Consider the following 24353-nt stretch of genomic DNA (forward strand, 5'->3'; position numbering starts at 1 on the left):
GCACTAAGAATACGTTTGCCATTACCCTTTTATGGTTTGGTGCAGTACCGAAAACTTATTTTGTTATTGGCTTGCTGTGAACCTGAGGCAAACGTATCCCCACTGCCCTCTAGAGACCAGAAGGTTGAATTACAACCTTCCTAAGCAAAAGTCTTCATCTTTAATTTAGGAAGATAATTTCCTCTCCCTTTCTGCTCTCCTAAAGTGAAGGAGAGCTTTTGTCAAGAATCAACTTGGCAGGAGTACTAAAAGACAGAAGGAAAGGGGAACTGACAGTGAAAAGATGATTTTGGCCTTGAGGGTTTTGGAAATTCCAACTCAATTGTGTTCAATTAAATCACTGGAGAGGTGTGATGCCCAACCTATACTACCAGCCTTGAAAATTAGGCTCAGCCCAAGGATACAGAGAAATCAGTTAGGGACTGTCTGAGGCCTCAAGATAAGACTTCTCCATAATAACAGTGTCACCTTGTGTGCCCCCCACATTCTTTACATAATTGACCTTTGAACGTCAACTTCATTTTACAGAAGAAAGTGAGGCAGAGAGCAGCTGGTAGCTGGTAGATGGGATTGCAATGCCAGCTCTGTCTGGCACTAGTCCTCTTTCCTGTACTTCTGCAACGATACCTGATCTTTCTCTGTATCATTCTCCTGCCTCCCCACCCTCCATTTAGACGGTGATGGACTGAAGGGCTTCAAGTACAGTAGCAAACAAGAGCAGATCTAGGAGAAATTTTCCTGTTGGGGTGGAAGCCACATGATCAATTAAAAATACAAATTAAGTGATTTCTTTAACCTTCTTTAGGTCACGGACCCCTCTGAGATACTAGCAAGGCAAGCAAGGCACACTTTCCCTGGAGAAATGCACATAAACTATTGCAGAATACTTCAAAGGATTCACAAATACCACCTTTCCCTCCAGTCTCATCAATTGTTTGCCCAGATGTCCATAGACTACCCCCCCAATATATATTCTGTTAAGAGGCCTATAAAAATAAGTTAGGTCAGATTTGATGAACTCTCTAGTGGCCTGGGAATAGGAGCAATTAAACAGCAATAAAGGGACGACTTTCCAAATTGGGCTATTTCACTATTCAAGAAAAGATTAAAGGAAACTTATAAGAAGGTACCAAGATATAGGAGAGGGTGTGTTTCTAATTGACTAAAACACTGAATGCCTTTTCTTCCGAATTTCTAGTATTGAATAGCAAAAAAAAAAAAAAAGAAAAAAAAGAAAAGAAAAAAATAGAAAAAAAGCAACACCACTCCAATACACTTTTCTTTTTTTTTTTTTTTCCTTTTTTACTTACATTAAATACATCGGTAAATCAGCAGTCGCATTCTGTTACCACGATTGTTATGTTGGGAGAGGAAGTAAAGGGGAAAAAAGGCAAATGCTTTCTTACAAGAAAAAAAAAAGGACACCCCCCCCCTTTAAAAAAAAAAAAAACTGATCAGAAGGGAAAAAAATGAAGAGCTGGGAAATAAAAACTAAGATCTCCAAGGCCAAGAAAGCTCAAAGGAAAGCAGAAGAGCTGGTAGGAAGTAGAAGGACGACAGCAGATAGGCCCAGAAGCTAAGGCCAATCCAGTTCCTAAGGGGGCTGGGGAGGGGAGAAAAAGCCTGGAGAAATGGTTTCCCAGCTCCAAGGCAATGAAACACTTCACTCCCGTTCCATGGGGAAAGATGCACAGAGAAAACAAAGAAACTTCATTTCTAAGGAATTTACGAGAGGGATCCTAGTTCTTCCACTTATAAGGATGCACTGGGTGCTTTGAGGGGGCTAGTGGGTGCTAGGAAAGGAAGGGGAAAATGTGTGTGTTTCAGGGCCACGGGAACTAAGGCTGCCCCTGGAAAAGGAAGGGAATTGAGGCCTAAGTGGAAGAACCTAAGCTGGGTCCTTCAGAGTCTCAGCTTCAAGGATTTCTCAGCTGCTCTGGGACAGAAGGCAGTCTGCAAATCAAAGAGGAGAAAGGTTCCAATCCTAGGTCTCTGTGACCTTTCCTATCTTACTTCCCCCAATTTTACCAAAACTCTGGGCTGGAACAAGAAGGAGTTTAGAGCTCTCTCTTGCCTTGATGGCTTCGCAAAGATATCCTAAAACACCTGATGAGGGAGGTGAAGAGTGGCTAGAGATTTAGAAGGGACCAATGTCCTCTGGTGACATGAGATAGCTGTGATGGACCTTCAGTGCCAGTTGTTCCCTGTCCACAGGAACAGGTGTTTTGATTTGAGGGGTCTACGAGTAGGCCTGTGGTATTAACCCCTAGTGGTACGTGGATTAAACCACTGGCTGGGGGTGAGTATGAGGATAAGGATGGAGAGACTAAATGGAAGATACTAACAAAGGAGAAAAGAAAGAGGGCCTGATGGGAGGTGGAGGACAGAACAGACTGTACAGTGGGAATAAAGATCATACCTATTTACAGGGAAGTAGAAAAGACACAGTAATGGGTGGATCAAACTGAATGTGAACCCTAGGAAAGGATAGAAAAGCCTCCCTCCTGCCTGACACCTCTCTTCACTCCCATACCATGGCCTAGGCTATCCCAATACCGCTCTCCAGTTGCTCAGTTAATTCCCCAGGAAGGCAAACCTATACTCGAGAGCTAGGTTGGCAAGAATATAGGTTAAGAATCAGAGTTGGAGGACGCAAGCAATGGAGACTGGGCTTGAGTAGCTGCCACTGGTCCTGTTCTCTATCGCCCCTCCCCAAACCTCATATACATACTACCTTGGGTTCCATTTAATTAAAAAGGTGAGAGGGCAGGTAAATCAATCAAAACCCCCATAAAACAAGCATCCCAACTGAACTACCACCAATTAAAGTGCAAACTGCAGGGGAATATAGTGGCTGGGGCTGAGGCCATCTAAAGGCCAGAGAAAAAAATGCATATGTATAAATCAGAGGATGGGTATCAGAAACTGGTCCCTCCTCTAATTAGATCACAGCAGAGCCAAAGATGCAGGCAACCAGTGAAGATTCTTTGGAGGACTCTGGGGTCCAGAGTCTCCCCCACTATGGGGGAGAAGCTACCTAAGAGGCTGGGTGAGGGGGAAATTAGGCCTTGGAACAGTTCCAGAGCCACAGGTGACACTGCATCTCCACCTCCTCTACCTCTGCCCAGTTAGCTAACAACACAACTCCCACCTGGTACCCGAGAGCTTGCCTTCCCATTCTCACCTCTACCTAAAAACACCCTCCACAAGGCCAACTCATGGAGACTGCAGTGTTTTCAAATATGAGAAACTCCAACCAAATAAAAACAAAAAGTTTCCTTACTCCCTCCCGCTCTGAGCCTTACTCTCCCCCAGGGCCCTTAATGTGACTGAACTGGAAACCTCCTTCCTCAGTTCCTGGGTTCACCACCTTCTCCATCCTGGGGAGAGGAGGAAAAGGGGATCAAGAACAGGGATTGACCAAAAGCAGAAGGGGAAGGGGCAGGAGACAAAAAAATGTTTTCTGAAAAAACGAGGAGGAGGAGGAAAGATAAGTAGGTCACTGTCTTGCACCTATAATACAAAGTGAAGAAAGTTTGTTTTGGAAGGTAAGTCCTGGGGGATCTGACCCCCAAGCCCCAGAGTAGGGGTAGGAGGCCAGTGGCAACAGCTGCCTGGTGTTGGTTGCTGAAGCGTTAAAAAGTGCCATGACGGAGCTGTCAGGAGGCAGCCCTTGGGAGCCAGGGCTCAGTGTGCTGTTACCGTAGGGGCTGTGTGCTGAGGGGTGGGGATGGAGGTTATTTCTTAGCTCTCGTGCTAGCTCCATACTTGTTTGCTGCTAGCCACCCCCTCAGTTGCTACAACACTGGCTCTTGTTCTGCTGGGACTGCTCATGGAGATCCACACCCCGGCTTCGGCCTGCTGCACCCCCCAGATTCTGGGGTTCACTCTTTGGCAGCTTCTTAGCTAGAGATAAAAAGAGAAGGGAAAAAAGTATGGCAGATTTTACTCATCTCTCCAAAAAGACTATTGGATGGGGGAGTGATATGGGGAAAGGGGAAATGTGAGAGATTAAAAAAGAAATGTTCTGAAGAGGGAACAGTTCACTGTTTATAAACTACAATGAAGACGGGGATGGGGGTGGGTGGAGGGATGAGGGTAAAGCTGTAGCCAAAGGATGGAAGTCATAATGGAAAGTTATTTCCATACCTAAAGTTTTCACAAGAAGGGACACTCCATTGTCTTTATGACTTGGGTTAGTGATCTTGCCTAGAGGCCAGGCAAAAGGACAGGAAGACCCCAGGCTGTTCTGACCTTACCTATTGCCAGGAAGAGATCGTTCACGTTCATAGCTGTCTTGGCTGAAGTCTCCATAAACAATAAGCTGTTGTCATCTGCATACGCCTGGGCCTCCTGTAAGGGGTGGGTGAACTGGTACTCAGAATGCAGGATAGAAACATGTACTGCCTTTCCACTCCCATGTAGCACCCAGAGCTAGGCAGTATCCTTGTTTTAATTGCCCTCTGGGCCAGCTGGCTCTGGACTTGTATTTTGGTGATGACTTCCTCAAGGATAACTCATGGTCTAGATCATTTAATACAACAAGCAGATGTCAGGAGAAGGTAAATTGGTTGGGGGCTCTTAGGTTGTGACAGTTGAATAGTCCCTTACCTCAAATTCAACTGCTCCCTCTTTCATGTTTTCACATTAATGCCCCTATAGCTGGTACTCTGCTACCCCTCTGCTCTGAAATTTTTTTCTGACTCCTGTAAAATCCCCTGGCTGTCATTAGGGTCACAGTGTTGCTGTATGTAACTTGGTGTGGAACTGGGGAATGAGATGATAAATGTCCTTAGATGAGATTTTCAGAGAGGGCAGGTTTGGGGAAAAAAGGTCCCAAGTACAGAGAAAGTGTGTAACAGAGGGATTCTACGGGCCAACTTACTTCATACTCCACCATGCGCTTATTGGCCAGGTCAGCTTTGTTCCCCGCCAGGGCAATAACGATGCTAGGACTGGCCTGTCGCTGTAGTTCCTTTACCCATGTCTTCGCTCGGGCGAAGGTTTCCTAGGAAAGAAAACATGAGGAAGAGAAGGTAGGCCAGAATGACTGCCAATCTAGGCCCATCACCTTTTTCTTCTTCTTCTTCTTTTTTTTAAGATTTTATTAAGTAATTTCTATACACAACTTGGGGCTTAAACCCACAAGCCCAAGATCAAGAGTCACATGCTCCACTGACTAAGCCAGTCAGGTGCCCCAGGCCTATCACCCTCAAAACCCTGTCTCAAAACTCACTTCTTCTAGGCAGCCTTCACTCACCGAAACCAACTGTGTCTGATAACTCATTACCTCTGTCTTACCAGCACTTGGAAGTAGAATCTGTACTCTTCCTAATTTAATTCCTATAAATAAAAGCGAGAGAATCTTCTCAGCCTGCTTACCTGATTAGTAATGTCATAAACCACAATGGCAGCTTGGGCACCTCTGTAGTACATGGGGGCCAAGCTATGGTATCGCTCCTGCCCAGCTGTGTCCCATATTTCAAACTTGACTGTTGTGTCATCTAGACAAACAGACTGGGTGAGGAAGGCCGCTGTGGATTAGAGAATGGAGGGGAAGAAGTTGTAAGTGGGAGGATCAATGGGAAAATCTCAGCCCCTTTCACAGTATCTCCATTCTCAGACTAAGACTAGTCACCACCCAGGTCATTCAGCTAAGGAAAAGGTTTAGAGTTCCTCTCCTTATATATAGGTCTTAGAACCAGGATTAAGACTGCCCTTGGCTAAGTCCTTCCTGCCAGAAGTTTATCTAAGGAATGGGGGCACAAACTATGAAGGTTAGAAGAAAGGACACTTATCTCTCTTCTAACCAAAATAGAAGAATAAGGGATAATGACAGAAAATAAGTTTCAGATAAAAGTCACATCAATAATTAATTAGAAGACATTAAAGACCGATGGCCGATCCCACCATTATCAATATAATTTGGCTGTTACTTTTTTATATAATCTTCTGCTGGTCTAAGAACACTGCATTTCCAAGGTAACTAGTAAAAGTAGGGAAGGAGTAACATGGGAGTTCTCATAAAAGATCTTTTACTGAATTAGTGGCCTTGGGAGTAGTAGAAGGGAGAAGATAGCAAAGATGGGAAAGGCAGATGCCTTTTACCTTTTATATTTGGTTCCAGCCTCTTTTACGGAGTTTTTCAAACACACATGTCTATACCACCACCAACCTCACCCTACTTCCAATACTGATCAGTACATCTAGGGTAGGGCCCAAGCTTGACAGGATAAAAGTATTCCCCAGGTGATTCAGATGTACACTTTTGATTATGAATCACTGCTTTAAACCAACCTTGCTCAAGATGACACTCAACTAAACTTCAACTGGATTAAGAGGAAAGTGAGAGGAAGGAAACAGACTGAGATTTAAAAAAAAAAATCAGTGATTTTTCTTGGTGTGCAAAGGTCAACCTTTCTAATTTTCTTCTAGGAATATATATATATATATATATATTTTTTTTTTTTGGCATTATGACAATTTTTTTTTTTTTTTTTTAAATAATGGATTTCCATTCCAGAGAGCTAAAAAGGCCAGCTCCACAATCAGGTCCCTATATCTCCCTTCAAAAAGCCTCACTACACACTGAACCTCCACTTTCTCTGAGGTACTCACCTCCAATGGTGCTCTCCTGGTACTCATGAAACTGCCCTTTGACAAAACGTAATACCAGACTAGACTTCCCCACTGCAGATTCACCCAGCAGGACCAATTTGAACTGGCATATTTTGCTGGCCTGGGGCTGCCCATTGGGCCTGGCTGTGCTTCTGCTAGTCATGGTTAGATTATCAGAATGGGAAAGGGTGGAGGGAGGGGGGATGCCACAAAGCGGCAAAGGGGGAGGGGGAAAGGGGAGGGGACTTCAGGCTTCAACAGTCCTGCAAGAAAAAAAAAGTGGGTAAAATTAAACATAGGGCCATTGTTGCTGCAATCAGTTAAAAAAAAAAAAAAGATAAATCTCTTAATTTCCTTGGTCCTATGAGAACTTAACTATTAAAATTAACCACCATTAAAAGATTATCCCACTGAGAGGGTCCCAGGTAGCTGACACTTAGTGGTAAGAATGGGGAACAATAAAAATAAGAAATGTGTCGGAAGTGGAGTTTGCCCTACTACTTAATCCTCAACTGCCAAGGGAGCTGAAATGCAGAGACTGAAAACGGTGTGAAATAAGTTTATTTCCCATTAATTTCCTACCAGGTCTTCAAACAGCAAATTGATGTACGGTAGCTCCCGTTATCTTGTTGGTATCCTGGTGCTGTACTTTTCCTCACCCCCATCTTTTTTCTAGCTCTCAAAATGAGAGATGCACTCTAGGGGTGTGGGATGAGTCACCCCTCCCTAGGAGAAGAGGGGTAGCTTCTGGTTCCATATCCTTCATACATAAGCAGTCTTCTTGTTTCTGAAACTCTAACCAGGGTCCATTTGCCAGAAAATCTGTTCTTTCTCATTTCTGGTCAAAGGTGAGTAGAGAAATAGACCATAGACCACTAACAGACCACATTCAGCATCAACTCTTTCACTTTGTTTCTGCCACCTCTTCAAGTCTGAGAATCTATCAAGTCTAAGAATCAGTAGGCTTGACCTACTCTCAACTTGCAGCTGTCTTCCTGGTGCCTAGGGATTAGATTACTCTCCACACTAAATGGGCCTAACAGCCATCGCTCTCCAAGTTAGAGGCAGACACAAGCAGGAGTCTCCAGAGATGATGCAGGGATAAGTTTTCAAGCGACAAACATCTGATGAAAAGAAACTGAACTTTTTTTTTTTTTTTTTTTTTAACCTCCTAAGGGGCTTGGAAAGCTGGTGGTAGAGGAGGAGACAGAGACATAAGTGGGGACTTCTGAGAGTCTAGTCATCCAGACCTGAATATATTTTCATCATTCTGACCCTGAGGAGAATATGAGATTCAAAGGTATTTGCATGATTAGAACATGCAAAACCTCTAAAACCTAAGCATTGCTTTGGTTGTACTTTGTTCAAATTAATCTTTCCTTTCTTCAAGGCTGATTCTAATGACTCCATAAATTTATTTTATGGCATGTGGGGAAACATTATTTTGTCACTATAGCAAGATGCTTTGGAATCAAATCAGGGTTAACAATCTGCAATTCCAGTAAAGATAGTATAGACAGAAAAATTAAAAGGAGGCAGTGCAGAGGAACAAGGACTATGAAGTCTAATTCACTGGGTTTATTTTACAGTTTTGCTTACTCGTTGTGAAGCTTTGGGCAAGTTACTAAATCTGTGCATTCATTTCATCTATAAAATGGGATAATAGCCTATGAGCACTTTATAAAGCTGTTGTGAGGATTAAATGAGATAACAGAAATAAAGAAGTATTGACAGGGACATCTGGGTGGCTCAGCTGGTTAAGCTTCTGACTCTTGATTTCAGCTCAGGTCATGATCTCACGGTTGTGAGACTGAGCCCTGCCTTGGGCTCCACACTCAGCATGGATCCTACTTGGGAGTCTCTCTTCCTTTTTCTGCCCCTCTCCAGCTGGCATGTGCTCTCTCTCAAAAAAAAACAAAAAACAAAAAACTTAAAAACAAGTATGTGACAAAAAGTGCTCAATGAATATTAAACTAATTTTTTTTTTTTTTTTGAGAGACAGAGTGTGAGCTGGGGAGGGGGAGACAGAGGGAGAGGAAGGAGAGGAAGAGAAAGAATCTCAAGCAGGCTTTATGCCTAGCGTGGAGATGTGGCTTGACACTCAATCTCTGGACTGTTCCATCTAATGATCCCAAGATAATGACCTGAGCTGAAACCAAGAGTTGGATGCTTAATCAACTGAGCTGTCCAGGCGCCCCTCATTAATGACATCAAGAAATTTCTGAGCCTTTTCTTCCACCTTTGTTAAATGGAAAAAACACCTACCTCATAGAGTAGCAATAATGATTAAGGAAAAGATGTAGTTAGTATAGTGCTAAAAAAGAAGTATTGTTGGGGAGCATGGGTGGCTCAGTCAGTTAAGCATTCAACTCTTGGTTTCAGCTCAGGTCATGATCTGTTATGAAATCAACCCCCCACATTAGGTTCTACACTGACAGAGTGGTGCCTGCTTGGGATTCTCTCTCTGCTTGCACTCTCTCTCTCAAAACAAATAAACTTAAAAAAACAGAAAAGATCAATGAGAACCCCAAAAAGTCCCAAAGTAGACTAGATTAAGACAGAGGAATGTAAGAAATTACTCTGATTCTACTGGGTATTTTATATTCCCCAGACCAGTGAGTTCTACGAATCTAGATAAATATAGGCTATTTTGTGGTGCAGTTTTCAGTGGCTTATGATGAAATGATAAAAATAAAGACGATATAGCAAGTTTTTCATAAAGCTGAATTTATTCAATTTAAAAGAATATTCTCTGTAACAAGATTTCTAACTTCTTACTTTCTTAGTATCAATTTCCTCTCAAAGGTAAATATATATATTATATAGAAAAACTTCTAACACCTGTTGTTAAAGTTGTATAACAAAACACAAGGTTGGATCCTATATCTGTAAAACAAAATTCTGCATATAAAAGAATATGGAAGAATACATACTCATCTGTTAATAGTGGTTACCTCTGAGGAGAGTGGGATTGAGGAGGGTGTTATTTGAAGGATTTAAGATCTTTTCATTCTATAAAATTCTTTTTTTAAAACAGGAAATATATATTTAAAAAAATTTTTTAAGGAAGCATATTTTTTAAAAGCTTTCTAAATGACTTTTTTTTTAATGCTTTAAAAATATAATGGTGTTGACAGTCAATAGTAAGCCTTCTAAATACCCATATGTGGGGGGGAACCCTCAAATTTAAAATAATTGGTCCACAAAATCCTAAATTCTGAGAACCAGTACTGCAAGAATCAGTATTAATTAGGTTCTTAGCCACTGATCACAATTTTTTAGCTCTTTTCATTCTCAAACTGTGGGTTATAAATCAGTAATGACCTTGAAATCACTTGGTGGATCATGATCAGTATATTTAAAAAAGGGGGGGTGGTGTGCCTAGGTGGTTCAGTCAATTGAGCGTCTGACTCTTGATTTTGGCTCAGGTCGAGATCTCGTGGTTTGAGAGTTTAAGTCCCATGTCAGGCTCTGTGCTAACAGTATGGAGGCTGCTTGGGACTCTCTCCTCTCTCTCTCCAAATAAATAAGTGTTAAAAATTTTTTTGGTTAAAGGAGAAAATAACAAATATATCGCAAATAAGAATCATTTGTGAAAATGTACACACACTGAATTATGATATAAAATGTTTTGTTTTATTAGGAGTCATGATTAAAAAAAAAAAGTTAAGGGGCGCCTGGGTGGCTTAGTCGGTTAAGCGACCGACTTTCACTTAGGTCATGATCTCGCGGTTCGTGGGTTCGAGCCCCGCGTCGGGCTCTGTGCTGACTGCCAGCTCAGAGCCTGGAGCCTGTTTCAGCCTGTGACTCCCTCTCTCTCTGACCCTCCCCTGCTCACCCTGTCTCTCTCTCTCTCTCTCTCTCTCCTAGAAATAAAAAAAACATTAAAAAAAAAAATTAAAAAAAAAAAAAGTTAAAAAAAAAAAAACTGCTCTGGAGAGGCCTGAGAAGGGAAAGGGAGGTTGATAAGGATGGGAGGAAGTCTATAGGCTATGGCTACTATTATAGCGCTTCTAGATGAAATTAAGATGAGGGCTGAATATAGCTCTCCAGGGGTCAGAGGATTCTTCAACCTTGCTACTAAAGTTATGACACAACTATGAAAACGGGGAGCCAAATCAAACAGGGACAACCCTGTGTAGTGCTGATAAGGGCTTTGGAATCAAGCAAGGTTGGGTTTTATGCTCTGCTTTGCCAGTTATAATCCACTGTGATCTTACACTACTCCCTTTGCCTTTCTGAGGCTTCCTTGGATCTTTGGGGAGGGAGGGGGTTGGAAAAAGTAGTAAAGAGCAAAATTTGAATTCACTTCCAAAGTTCTGGGTACATTTAAGAAATTTCTGGGGTGCCTCAATTAAGTGTCCAACTTTGGCTCAGGTCATAATCTCATGCTTCGTGGATTCAAGCCCTGTGTCAAGGCTCTGTGCTGACAGCTCAGAGCCTGGAGCCTGCTTTGGATTCTGTGTCTCCCTCTCTCCTTGACCCTTCCCCGCTTGCGCACACGCGTGCTCTCTCTCTCTCAAGAATAAATAAACATTAAAAAATTTCTTTCTCTTAGAGATTCTCAGAATCTGTGATGAATTATTTTTAAAACACATTTATGTGGCACTTCATTTATATATACAGTTTCATAAGAAAAGATAGGCCATCATAACTCTATACTTTAGAACAGAAAACAGATGATAAAAGAGGAAAAAATACTCGATGATAAGCTAATCAAGTTTCCTTTAGGTGACATACATATACTATACTCTTTAAGACACAACAGGAAAAGTTACTAGATTCTTTGACTTATTTGCTCACCTTTTCTTTTCTTTTCTTTTCTTCCTTCCTCCCTCCCTCCCTCCCTTCCTTCCTTTCAAGTAAGCTCTACATCCAAGGTGGGGTGAACTCACAACCCCAAGATTAAGAGTTGCATGGTCTACCTGCTGAGCCAGCCAGGTGCCTCAATTATTTGCTTACATTTTCAACTATTTCAAAGCATGTGACCCAAGGGGTAGAACACTAAGCATCAATGTTACTACTTTACAAGGAGAAAACATGGGAGTTAGAATGGACTGAATTCTCATAGGCAGGCATATGGCTCTAGGCCTGGGAAAATAGTAGGGAGTAGGGAAAATGTGGAGATAGGAAGCAGTCACAAGCACATTCAGGTTACAAAACCCTTGTTATCCCCACAGACAAATCAGCAAACTTTCTTGCTACTAAGCAACCTTGGATTGTCACAGATTAGGAACTACTGGGTTAGAAAAAACTACCTCCTACCCTATGTGTCACCTCAATAATGTCTTACCTTCCCTGTTCACAGTAATTGATGGGCTGCCCATGACTGTGCCTTGATCTTCAACCCCAATATATAAAGATATTATGTTTATATGCAATAGCTGGACTCTCAAACGATCAGGGGTACAGAAGTAAAATAATATACGTAAGATTCAAATGATTTCTAGTGGCGCGATTTTTTTCCCCTAAGAGTTGACAATAGGCAAACGATCCATTCAAAGATAAAACATAAACCACTACCACCCAGCCAAGTGGTGTGATGATTACCTCCAAACCTGAGGCAAAACAAAACAAAACAAAACAAAACAAAACAAAAAAAAGAAGGGAGGACAAGGAAGTTATTCTTCCCTTCAATCCTTTCAGTCTGGGAGAGAAAAAAATCAGATTTAAGTGCAGCTCCACAAAAATAGTTTATCAAATGACCACTAACTAGAGAGGATTGAGGTTTGACAATGGCATCAGCCTACTGGGAAGAGGCAAGGTGGAGGATGAAGGGGCCAGTTCATTAGTTTGGGCAGCTCCCTCAGAAGCTCAGGAAAGTATGCATAGGAAGGATTTCTTAGCTTGCTGATTCCAGCAGAGCAAGACTCTATTCTTCAGGCCCCCTTCCACTTGGTACCTTTGAGTCTCTTTGCCAACCACATTATGAAGCCTCTAGAAGTGTATTACCTATTAGTAGAGGCTAACTTCTAGATACATTGCCACTGGAGTCCAGCCCACACTCAAATGTCAGCCCCATAAGATCAGTTTGCCAGGTAAGAGGCAGTCTACAGGTCTAGTCCAGTCTCTGTGTTTTATAGGTAAGGAAAGTGAGGCACATAATATTAATCAACTTGCCAGGTATTACCACACAGACAGCTGTCACAAATAATATTAACTTGCCAGATGTTGTCATACAGGCAGCTAAATCTCCTTTTAGCAAGTACTCCTAGTCATGTACTCTTGCTAGTAGTATACCACTATACCTCTTAAGGAAGCAGGAGGTGCTAACTCTGAATTGAACTCTGAAGACGGCACTAGGACTGGAGCAAGAGCTTAGATTGGATAGATTCTGCCTCTATTCAGTTTAGATAAGTACTTCCTTTGGGACTAAAAACAAGGTAGACAGGCCGAGAGGCCTTCCCTGAGAACTAGAATCCAGTTCTATATTCTTCTAACCAGAATAACTCATTCATTACTATGCTTCTCTAGAAGGTCTTGACCAATCCTGTCAGGATGACTGAAACAGAAATAATTTAATGGAAGGTGATAGGGAAAGAGTGGTAACTTCTACAGGGGTCTGTGCCCTGGGGACTAATGTAAGAGATTTACTGATTAGGGAAATAGGGCAAAAGCACTACTGAAGTAAACACTTTCAATTCTCAGCTTTGTTTAGACCCAAAATTACTAAAATCTTGAACTGAGAGTTCTAATATTTGGCTCAGCTCTTTCATTGTGTTGACCCAATGTTAATTAATGAGTCACTGTCTTAAATGAGAGTCCTTCCACTTCCCCCCACTCTCTCCCTTCTATTTCCCCAATAGGTAAAAACATACTTATCTCTTATCAGTATGGTAGTACAAACTCTATTGACCTAGGAAAGATTTGGAATGTCCTTCCCCACTTTGTGCGCCTAGTAAACTCCTAATTTATCTTTAAGGCCAAGCTCAAAAGTCACCTCTGTGAAACACCTTCTCACCCAGCAGAATTCATTCAGTTTTGTCTAGGGTCCCCTACTATTACAATGGTATTTCTATCACAGCATTTATTACATTATAGGAGTTAATTGGGTGCGTTTGTTCCGCTGAACTATCAATCCCTCAAAAAGTGTTACTCTTTTTTTTTTTTATGTCATCTTGACTCTCCAGCACAATGCCTGGTCCCTAGTAGGTGTTCATTAAATGCTCTCTAAATTAATTAAGGCCAAAGCAGTCCTGCTTTCCTCTTTCATTTATTTCCCCCCTTTTGTGCCTTCTGGATAGCTTCTTAGTTCCATTTGGGAATGTTTTTAATAGTCCTCAGAATACCAGTTCTCTCCCTGCTCTCTTTGTGATCTCACTTGGATAGAGGGCCCCCTTGAGACCCAGCCCACAAAGTACTGTTGCAACTCACATGGGCTAACTGCTTTTCCTGTCACCCGTTACTATGCTCAGATGGCCTAATCACACCCAATATGTGGCCCTTCCACCCTAACACTGAAGCAACTGTGGCTTAAAACAAGTTCCCTGAGTTTTCAGTTTATGTGAAGTGTTCAAAAAACTTTGGATCATTATCTCTATTAATTCTGGAACTTGAGAAACACAAGTTAAATAAACAAAAAACAAAACAACACCATCACACCACCAGAGCTAGAGGGCATTCTGAAAACACACCCACTGCCCCTAAACCAAAGCCACAGCCTGGCCCAGAAATCTGCATACACTTTACTTACCTGGTTGGCTCCATACTAAGCTCAGTTGCTGTTCAATGACTAACTCTTTCCTAAAACACTCTTGGGAAGTGGGAATGTATTGTGCAGGGTTTTAAGGTATCCTTCCTCCTAGAGGGCTGTTGCATTTCCTTATTTTGAGTTCACTGTCTCACACTTTGGTTACTTTCCAATTTTAAACGCTTTAGGATTAGGGAGCAGCCTATACACTTGCCTCTCCTACCCCGTACCTCCTCAGAAGTCAAATTCATATCAATGCATACAAACAAGCAAACTACAGAAAAGCAATCTTTGCTCCTGGGCAAAGTAAGAGTTAGAAGATACGAAGTATGACTTGAAGGGCAATGGAAAAGCCCCCTTCTCCAAATATTTTGTTATAACCCTAGATCTGTGTCAGATTACTTCTTGAGGGTAGACTTGGATTAAAAGACAAAAAAAAAAGTCTAGAAGAAAGGGACAGGATGCCACCAGGATGTAGAAAATGGCAAAGCCTGTAGAGAATTAAAGCACACACACACACAGATACATATCCACACAGTTTTCTCTAGGACTGGCTTTGCAGAAGGAAACGAAAAACTCCTGGGGGTACATAATTGAAGTTTCTCCGGGCATTGTACAAAGGCTGGGCACATGAGAGGGCTTCTAGAGCCAGTAAGAACAAATTCAGTTAATAAGATGGTAGTATGAAGTGTCCCAGCTGTACTGAGGTTTAGAGGAAAACCAATTTCAAATCCAGAGAAACTTGAGAGCTTCTCATATCACTACAGACAAACAGATATAGGAGCCATCGTCTTCTTTTGGGTTAATGAAAAGATATTCATAGAGTCTGAACATGCAGAGACCATGAACCAGAAGACAGAGGTCTCAAATTCCTCAGTTTACCAAAGATGCCAATAATTCTCCCAAACAAAAAGATTTACCTTAATGCTTCTTTCCTATCCATAAAAAAAGTATTGGCCATCTATTTGGGCATTTCCTAGGATGCCTAATGCACAACTGGGGGATGCGAGTGTGTGTGTGCTCTGTGTGTTTTAAGAATGTGAGGGTAACCCAGAGTATAGTTCTCTGTTTGTCTGAATTGGACAGAAGACAAAATGATCTGTAGGAGTACAATAAATAAGAGAGTATCATAAGGGAAAACTGGAAAGAATGAGAGACCGCAGTTGGTGGGAACATGAAGACAGAACTGCCTTTGGTGGCACATCCACCAAAGCAAGATTAGCCAGATCTGCTGTCTCTGATCTCTGACCTTTCTGGATAAAATGAGTGAGGTACGTGTGGGAAGATTTACACTTCTTATACTGTTGTACAGCCTAAATATTTAAAAATATGTACATATACTTGTGTAATTAAGAAGAAATATAAAGCATTTGTATAACAGGGTAAAAGGAGGAAGTATAAGGGAAAATTCAATAAACTCCAATCTATGGGGGACTAAGGAGATCAGCACACCATTAAAAATTAAGGGTGAGCGGGATGGCAATTCCTGTGCCTTAGTAATCTATCTTCTTTTTCTCTACTCACCCCCTTCCTCAAATGCCTCACTGTTTGACCCAACTTTTACCTGGGCTCCTGAAGAAGGAGACAAAGAACAGGGGTGATGCCAACCTTCTGGAATGGAATTTCTCACTCTTCCTCAAATCCCTTCCTCAGTGATATCACCTCATATTTTTAGGCTTGGTTCCACCTAACCATTGCCTGCCTGGGAAATACCCAAGTTTAAGTCCCATAAAAGTTTCACAAGTATGGCCAGAAGATCTGGTGGCTGGGGATCTCTAAGCCCCTTTCCAGTGCGGATAATACAATGGCTGATCCCCTGCTTCTAGGTCAGAGATACTGTAACCACCATAGACCACATTATTAAGTGAGAAACAAACACCTCGCAAATCCAACTTCTTAGCTCTTAGACAGCACTGCACCCTAAAGCAGCTGAAGTCAAGGAAAAGTGTAGGGGCCGAGTTTGGGACAGCCAACAGTCACAATTCTTTTTCTTCCTTTCTTTCCTTTTTTTTTCTTTTAACTTTTGCCTTCATTAGCTACCCCGGGAGTACCAAAAACACTTCGAGTCACCACAACTCAACACGACGAGGAACAAAAGAGTGGGTCCTTTCAAGACCCAGATCCTCCAGTCCACCCTTGAGCATTCCCAGAAGCTCCCATAACTGACACCAGGCCCGGCTTCCACTTCTCCAACTAACTAGTCTTCTAGATTAGTAAAGCTTTCCTCCTTTGCCTCGGTACTCCCTCCATGAACCCAAGTCCCTCTCCAGCTCAACTCAGGGGCACCCCAGTTATTCATAAGAGTCACTTTCCCTAAGAGAATGCCCCTTACCCAACTAAGATGCCCTCTCAGGTCCTTCCAGGTAGACAGCTCGAGAGCCCCAGCCCCGGTTACCCTCGTGGCCCGGGTGTCTGGTTTGACCCCTCCTCACCTCCCGGCATAAGGGCTTACCTCACCCGTTGCCCCGTCCCTTTCCCCCAGCTCCTCCCTCTTCAGAGCTGCTCAATGAGGCCTGCCCCTGCCCTCACACCGCCCCGGGCCTCCCGCGCCGGCCCTCCGCCCCGCAGGCCGCCAACACAACCCGGCCGCCTCCCGGCCTCACCAACTTCGGGCTCCCAGCCCGCCCGGCCCCCTCCTCAGCGCCCCCATTAGGCCTGCCGGGGCCCGGCCCCTGCTCCCCTCTCCAGTGGGCCACTCTGACCCCTCGCTGAGGCCCAGACCCGCCTCTGCTCTTAGGCCAGGCCGCTCTCCTCTCCTGGGCGCCTCCGCCCCTGCCCTTATGGGCTCCATCAGCCCGGTACCTGGGGCTCCGTCTCCCCCGTCGGGCCCAAGCCTGTGTCGAACAGACAAACAGCTGCAGCTCAACCAAACCCTCCTGCCCCTCCTCCTCCTCCTCCTCGCCCTGGGGCGGGGGCCCCAGCCAATAGCACGATTACCCGCCTACCGCCAAGGGTGGGCGATGTGTGCACTAATCCTCCAATCCTCTGGAGAAAGGCGGACCTCTTCCGGCGCTGTCACCAACGAGTATGAACGAGGGACTGGACCGCGGAGCTCCGGACCAATACAGAGAGGGAAACCTTGAAGATGGACGAGGTGAGGAGCCATTAAAGAGCGAGCTTTCTGAGACAGGGGGCGGTGCACTGCTGACAGGCGTACATACCAACCAATAACATCCGACACCCTCATGACCCCGCCTTTTGACTCATAAACATCTAATCAGGTGAGTGACGGAGGCGGGTCCAAGTGAAGTTTTAACCAGTACTGGGAAAATTCGGAACTTGAATGGCAGGCAAGGCGGGTTGAAAGTAGCCTTAGGAAGGCCGCTACTGACCTTCGCCCCTCCCCCCGAATTTGGCGGGGGCTGACTCTGGCGCCCCGCCCTCTATGACAAATTGGCGGCGTAAAGAGAGGTATCTCACCTAAGGACTGGAGCCTGGGAATTAAAGCCGACCTCACGTCGGTGCGTCCTCCTTTTTGTGGGGCCCCAGAAGACAGGAATTTTGCGGGTGGCTCGTGCCGGCGGTCTGAGATGTATTTTGGTGGGATTGAGACCGTGGCAACTCCAAGAAGTGGTAGCTTGGGGAGACTTTAGCCCCCTTCTTAATACTTTTTTCCTACAGACAAGTTATATATTCTGAGATGTATGTAAATGTGATTAAAGTATCTTTAGAAAGCTGTTTGTGATACGCAACAAAAAGAAAAAACGACGAGCTTTTTGGGAAATGCAGTGTCAAGACGAATTCCCATGGAGCCCACTTCCAACCACATTGCTATTCCTGAGTCCCTCCTAAATCTCTGAAATCCTGGAACTGCCGCCTTGTATGTTTATGTGTGTGGTATGTGTGTCTGTGTGCAGGGGATAATTCAGGTTCGTGGGGAAAATGAAGTAGGCTTCTGTTAACCCAGCCGTAAAAATGGGAGCAGTAATTCCCATTTTGCCCACCTTGGGCACTATACCAATTGCATAATAGAGGCCAGACTGGGGTGATGGGGTGAGGTGGGTAGCCCTAAACAGAAAGATTAGGAAAAGGGGAGCCATGAAACCAACTCTCACATATACACATTCATATTCTCTCTCATACATCATTCTTTGTGTAAATAAATACACATAAGTAAAGGAGGAAAGAGATGAAAAAATAAAACTAGGAACTTTTGTTTTTAATGAATTACAAACTAAATTACAAATAATGTTAATAACGAGAACACTCGAAGACCAGAGGTGGGAGAAGGGAGACAAACATCATAAAAAGAAAAAAATACTCTTTTTTTTTAAACATTCGCATTACAAAACCCCAAGGTGCACATGGCAACAAATCCACCCATTCCCACTTAAACAACTACTATAACCTGAAATATAAATATAATTGTTCGTCCTTCTTTTAAAGAAAAAAAATTTCCCAATGCCCTCACTCATTCACAGCCCTAAAAAAGTGTCAGCATTTTCAAAATGATGTCCAAACCCTAACTTCCACTCTTATGGGGTGGCCTTCAGAGGAAGATGGGACCTGGCATATGAAGAACTAAGAATCTTAAAAGGAAAAGAAAAATTCAGACAACTTTTATTTGCCTCATAAGGCCACGGTGAAGTACAATCCCTGTCCTAGAGCCTCCCAGACACCTCTTGCCCACAGGAGGGACAGATAGAGGGACTAGGGGCAATTGTTTCTATTACAGTCCCATCAAGACTGCAGAGACTGGGAGTCTTGCGTCTCCCAGACTGTTAGGTGAGATGAAACACTAAAATTAGGGTATAAACTGGTTGGATCTATTTTTTTAACCTAATTCTTTAAAACGGGCCCCTCCCTATGTTTTTGTTTTGCTTGGTTTTCCAAAGTTCCAACTTAGGATCTTTGCTATCAGTTGGCCTTACAAACGCAGTGGCCGAGGGAGGCTTGGGGTGTCTGTCATCCCGAACACAGGAAATAATAATTTCAGGGCTTTCAGAGATTGGGATGGCAAACCCTATGTGGGGGCAGTCTTTTTCTTTCTTTTTTAAATACCAGCCCTCCTCAGTAATAACCAAGAAGAGGGGGAGAGGGTGGTGGAGGGACTTAAGTGCATCTAATACTGAAGCTTCCTTTCATTTCACCTGTTTCTCTCCTCCACCCCTTATATCCTCAGAGTTGGCTGGCTAAGAGGCGGAGGTGTTAAGGCAGCCAGACAAGATCAGAGGACAAATAGCCCAGGGCCAAGACAGATTAGGCTCTCGCTGGAGGAGAGGGTGAGACTGGGGTAGGACATCAGAGTCGAAGGTGGGGCACTGGCTTGGTCACATCCTGGAAGAAAGGGTGAGCCAGAGCTGCCTTTGCCGAAATCCGCTTGTTGGGGTCGTAGTGCAGCATTTGCTGGAGGGAGAGATGTATGCTGACTTCAGTGATGTGACATTGGACTAAATGGGCAGCAGATGTTCCGAGAACTCAGGAAACCAGAAGTACTTTTACCCAAGGCAGAGTTCCCAATTCCCTCCTCCCTACATCTGAATGGGTGTGCCAACAGGGAGAGAGAAGCAGGGGCTAGGGAAATGCCAAGACCCAGAGTCTAGGGTCTCATCCTTCCTACATCCTGGAGAAAACCTGCCCTGGGGGAGTAAATGAGAGGAAATGGGTGCCCACCCCCAGTTCTCACCGATAGCAAGCTCCGTCCATCTTCATCCAAGGGAGGAACAACTTTGCTAAAATCTTGCCGGGCCCACTTGGGGAAACTCGGCTTATAATCAGGCATAGACGTAACTCCTGGCCAAACCACTTCATCTGGGGTCCCCAGAGTCCGGAAGATCCGGAAAAGTTGGTCAATTTCGGAATCTCCAGGAAATAGGGCTCGGCGGGTCACCTGAAAATGGGGGAAGAAAAAAGGCCAAGACCCACACTGATGTCAGTCAAAGCCGCTCCCTGTGCAACGAAGGTTCCCACAGGCAGTGGAAGGTCAGCAGGGCCCCATGACTCCCTCCCCAGGGCTTTTCATGGGGTCAGTCACACAGAGCCTGAGACAATGAAGTCCCTTCATCTGTCTCCTCGCCCCCTCCTTCCTTCCCCCAACCATGCCTTTGCAGATCCCCAAGGCTGGGTGGGGCTGGGAGGGGGTGAATGTCTGGGGTGCCACTGACATGTAGCAAAGGGATCCCAAGCCACTCACGGGGTGTGGGGTAGACACTGCGGTCATCCCCCCTCCTTGTGATGCAGCCACTTCTAGATAGGAGCACAGCGGGCAGAGACTGTGTCTTCCATTTCTTCTGTGTTCCCCACAGCACCTAGCATCGTGCTGGGTACACACTAGGTGCTTAACAAATATTTTTTGATGAATTGAGAGAGGAATATGGGCAATTGTAAGGTAATGTACTGGGGATAAATGCACATTTTATATATAGGCTAATGGTCTCCAAGCCCCCAGTCACAACCCAGATAAAGGACCATAAAACAAATTGCTGATTTGATTTGAAAACTCAGCCCACTCCACTATTATATTAAAGGAAATGAGAGCTCCCAGAAAAGGCTGGGCCTCAGGGATCTTACAAACTGAAAAGCCAGAGGTTTGGGGGGGTGGGGAGGATGACTTAAGTCTGCAGTTTAAATAAAAGGTATGGATAAGGTGAACATAAGCTGGCTTCACCCATTAACCTGGAACCCTACAAGGTCTAAAGACCAAATGAAGGCGGCACTAAATCGGTACTCATTCTCCCAAGTATATGCAGACTAAAGCTAAAACAGCTGCAGAAATGATTTTGCTCAATTCAGGGATAAGAGATGTGTATTGCATGATAAGGCTGTCTGAGGATATACTAACATTGTGGTTGACATCAGGGACAACAGTCCTAGTCTTTCCCCCTACTTGCCTTGGTGCTACTCTAGAGAAGAAACCCTGTGATAATATAGAAGGGCCATGAGTCTCGGCCAAGAAACCGTTCTATTGTTCTTGAATGTGGGGGAGTGAGCTGGGTGGAACTCGGGCTTGCCTCCGTACCATCTCAGCAAAGATGCAGCCCAGGCTCCAGATATCTACAGCTGTGGAGTAGTACTTGCAGCCCAGAAGGATTTCAGGTGCTCGGTACCACAGGGTCACCACCTGGGGATAAGAGCAGGAAGGGGAAGGGCGGTGCATGGGGCACGGTGATTCCCACGTCTCAGCTCTTCAGTGTTACTCTGCTAACTCTCAGCCTGAAGACAAGCAGCTCCTTTCCCTCCATCTTTCCCATCTTTCTGACTTCCCCAAAGTATAAATGTCTACATACAACTTATGAGACCAGAGCTAGGCTCTGGGAACCATATTTTCTGAACCCATAATTTGCAACCTTCCTGGAAAACTTGAGAAAAGTGCTCATAGGGCCAACCAGTTCTCCTGGCTTGGCATCTATCAAAGCCCAGTTAGCCCCACAATCAGAACTTGGTGCATACTCTAAAACCTCCTGGAGTGCCAGAGATACTTTCCATGTAATGAGAGAGAAACTGCTGACCAGAGATGTTTAATAATTTTGTGAATGTTCTTGTCAAAACCTCCCAGAAAGTTCAGAGAAGAAATGCAAAGAGGGTCTCACCTCATGGGTGTAAGTACGAACAGGGACACCAAAGGCTCTGGCTAATCCAAAGTCCGCTAGTTTGATGGCCCCCTCTGCGTTGATAAGCAGATTCTGAGGTTTGAGGTCTCGGTGCAGAACCCGATGAGAATGGCAGAAGGCTAGGCCCTGGAGCAGCTGGAACAGATAGCTCTGACAAAAGAGAGAGAGAGGACTTTGTTTCTCTACCACAGTGAGCTTAGGGTCTGCTCTGTGCCTGCAAACTTTTACCAAAGGCTTTTACTATGTTAGATTATAATTACATGCTTATAAACTGTATCTCCCATTGGACTATCAGTCTAGTGAAGACAAGGACCAGGTCTTATTCGGTTTTGCATCTCTTTTCCATATCCTGTGCCTAGCATATTGAAGGTATTCAATAAACTGAATAAATGTTGATAGATTGAAGGTAGCTCAGGGAGTAAAGAACTCAGCCCTAAAACAGACAACAGAAACTCACTGGCTATTTCTCCTACCAAAGAGGTGGAAGGGCTTCTTGGAGGAACCTACCAAGTGCCCTCAAGTCCCATTTATCTGAGTTTCATCTGACCTTCCACCTGAGCTATGAAGTTGACTCACTAGAGTTTCAACTTCTTTGATTCTCTGCCCAGCCCTAGGGTTAATAAGCATAATGAGCAGTGAGAGAGCCACAAAAGAAAGGTGTGTGTGTGTGTGTGTGTGTGTGTGCGCGCGCGCGTGCGTGCAGGGGGATGAGGTCTGGGAAGGAAGCCAAGATCACAAATAATCACTCAGTCTGAATTGCCTGCCTTTAGTCCCCCAAAAACATGCCCATGTTGGGGAGGAGTTGATAAGAAGAGTTACCTTGATGAGAGGAAGAGGAATGCCAGTCAAAGCAGAGGCATCCATGAATTTCTTCAGATCCTGGTGCAGAAACTCAAAAACCAGGTAGAGTTTGTTCTCTGTGTGGATGACATCCAGCAGCCTAGGGAAGGGAGGTACAGGAATAGAGGTGAGTAAGAAGAATACCCAGGCTACACAGACAAGAACACCTCCTCTATTGTCAGAACACCTCCCAGATACTTACTTGACAATGTTAGGGTGGTTAAGCTCCTTAAGCAGAGAAATCTCTCGTATAGCAGTACTGGGTACACCCTCTGTCTCACTTGAAGAGATGGAGAAAGCAGAGATAGGAATGTGGTTACAAATTCCCCCAGCCCAGTCATTCTTTTCTTCCCACTGAGACACCACCCCAGCATCCCCTAGGAAAGTGAGAGAAGAGAAAGGGTGCTATAGGAGTTAATCCACCGGGGGACAAGGAGTGGTTTGGGGATATATTAAGGTCATTATTCTTCTTTTCCCAAGGGTAGGTAAGTAAAGCCTCCTGATGTAGGTAAAGAAGAGAGAAGGAAATGGAAAAGATAGGAGTAGCAGCACCCAGCCTCCCTAGAGGGGCCAGTGAGGTTCAACTGCCATTCTTTTGAAAGAGGTAGAGAATTCTAAGATGAGGGTGGGGTTGGGGCAGTGAGGAGGACTCTTCATTCAGAAAGGTGCTCTACACTGGTTCCCACAAGACCCAATTCCACGATGAGTCCTGGACCCCATCTCAGAGGAGACCTTCCTCTTCCTGAGTCGTTCTGACTGCACATTTGGGGGCATCCCTCGACTTTAGGGAGAAAGTTTCCCATAGATTCTAAGTGCCCTACACTCTCCACCGGGAAGCCCTTCGCTGTCCTCCAGCCCACCTCTCCACTTCAAAAGAAGTCCCTCCCTGCTACCTTCCGGTCCTTGGACGGCTACCCGCCTGTTGGGGTGGGGGCAGGGGGGCACTCCAGGAGCTCCCGAGTTAGGGGTCCCGGGTACAGAGGCCACTCACGTGTCCAGGCGGATTTTTTTAAGCGCCACCACTTCTCCCGTCACCTTGTTTTTGGCTTTGTACACAACTCCGTACGTGCCCTCTCCGATCTTTTCCACTTTTTGGAAGTTCTCCATGAAGCGCTAGCGAGTCGGGTCAGCCCGGCCCTGGAGCTAGGGCCTGGGAACCCTGCAAAAGGCGGGCCCCGGCTCTCGGGGGGTGGAGGAGGGGAAAACCGGGCCCAGCTCCGCGGCCCCAGGTCGGGATGGAACGCAGTGTATTTCTTGCTCTTGTCAATTTGTCCAACTTGAAACAATGTTGCCGCCTCCCCTCCAGTTCCCTGCCGCCACCAGAGGCCCCGCCCCTCCTTCCCGCGTTTCCCTAGCTCCGCCTCCACCTTTTCTTATTGGTCAACGTCAGAGCGGAGGGGGCGAGCCCAGCGCGCCTAGCTGCGGCAAATGACCCTACCTCACGCAAGTTTATTTCCGAGGATACTTAAAACAAGTTTCTGTCTTGGTGGGGAAGCAAAATGTCTTTTTCCAAGTACCTGATTTGGACTCGAGATTTGTCCTACTGAATCCGTAGGGATTTCCTGATCTCTCATTCGCCGTTTCACCCACTCGTAGGAAAATGTGTCTCGCCCTAAGATTAAATTCCACCTGGCCCAGGGAGCCTCCTTTGAAAA

The 24353-nt window shown here is 44.7% G+C and overlaps 2 protein-coding genes across 3 annotated transcripts; both read right to left on the reverse strand.

The window, feature by feature from the left end:
* Positions 1-1271: 1271 nt before the first annotated feature.
* Positions 1272-17200, reverse strand: RAB5B (RAB5B, member RAS oncogene family). Its single transcript, XM_039216900.1, has 6 exons — positions 17111-17200; positions 6619-6881; positions 5383-5534; positions 4886-5008; positions 4260-4353; positions 1272-3906 (listed from the first exon to the last, which is right to left on the reverse strand). Exons 2-6 carry the CDS (start codon positions 6779-6781, stop codon positions 3791-3793), a joined length of 648 nt encoding a protein of 215 aa, XP_039072831.1. The 5' UTR covers positions 6782-6881; positions 17111-17200; the 3' UTR covers positions 1272-3790.
* A 1246-nt stretch (positions 17201-18446) lies between these two features.
* Positions 18447-24005, reverse strand: CDK2 (cyclin dependent kinase 2). 2 transcript variants are annotated; one of them, XM_039216898.1, is made up of 8 exons: positions 23690-24005; positions 22901-22978; positions 22678-22798; positions 21838-22008; positions 21267-21368; positions 20442-20585; positions 19935-20138; positions 18447-19654 (listed from the first exon to the last, which is right to left on the reverse strand). In XM_039216898.1, exons 1-8 carry the CDS (start codon positions 23803-23805, stop codon positions 19550-19552), a joined length of 1041 nt encoding a protein of 346 aa, XP_039072829.1. In that variant the 5' UTR covers positions 23806-24005; the 3' UTR covers positions 18447-19549. The 2 variants fall into 2 exon arrangements, with proteins under 2 accessions (XP_039072829.1, XP_039072830.1); XM_039216899.1 differs by lacking the exon at positions 20442-20585.
* Between the last annotated feature and the right edge of the window lie 348 nt (positions 24006-24353).

Source organism: Hyaena hyaena, unplaced genomic scaffold (assembly GCF_003009895.1).
Source record: "Hyaena hyaena isolate Hyena2069 unplaced genomic scaffold, ASM300989v1 scaffold_655, whole genome shotgun sequence".
In the NCBI taxonomy this organism is placed as follows: Eukaryota; Metazoa; Chordata; class Mammalia; order Carnivora; family Hyaenidae; genus Hyaena; species Hyaena hyaena.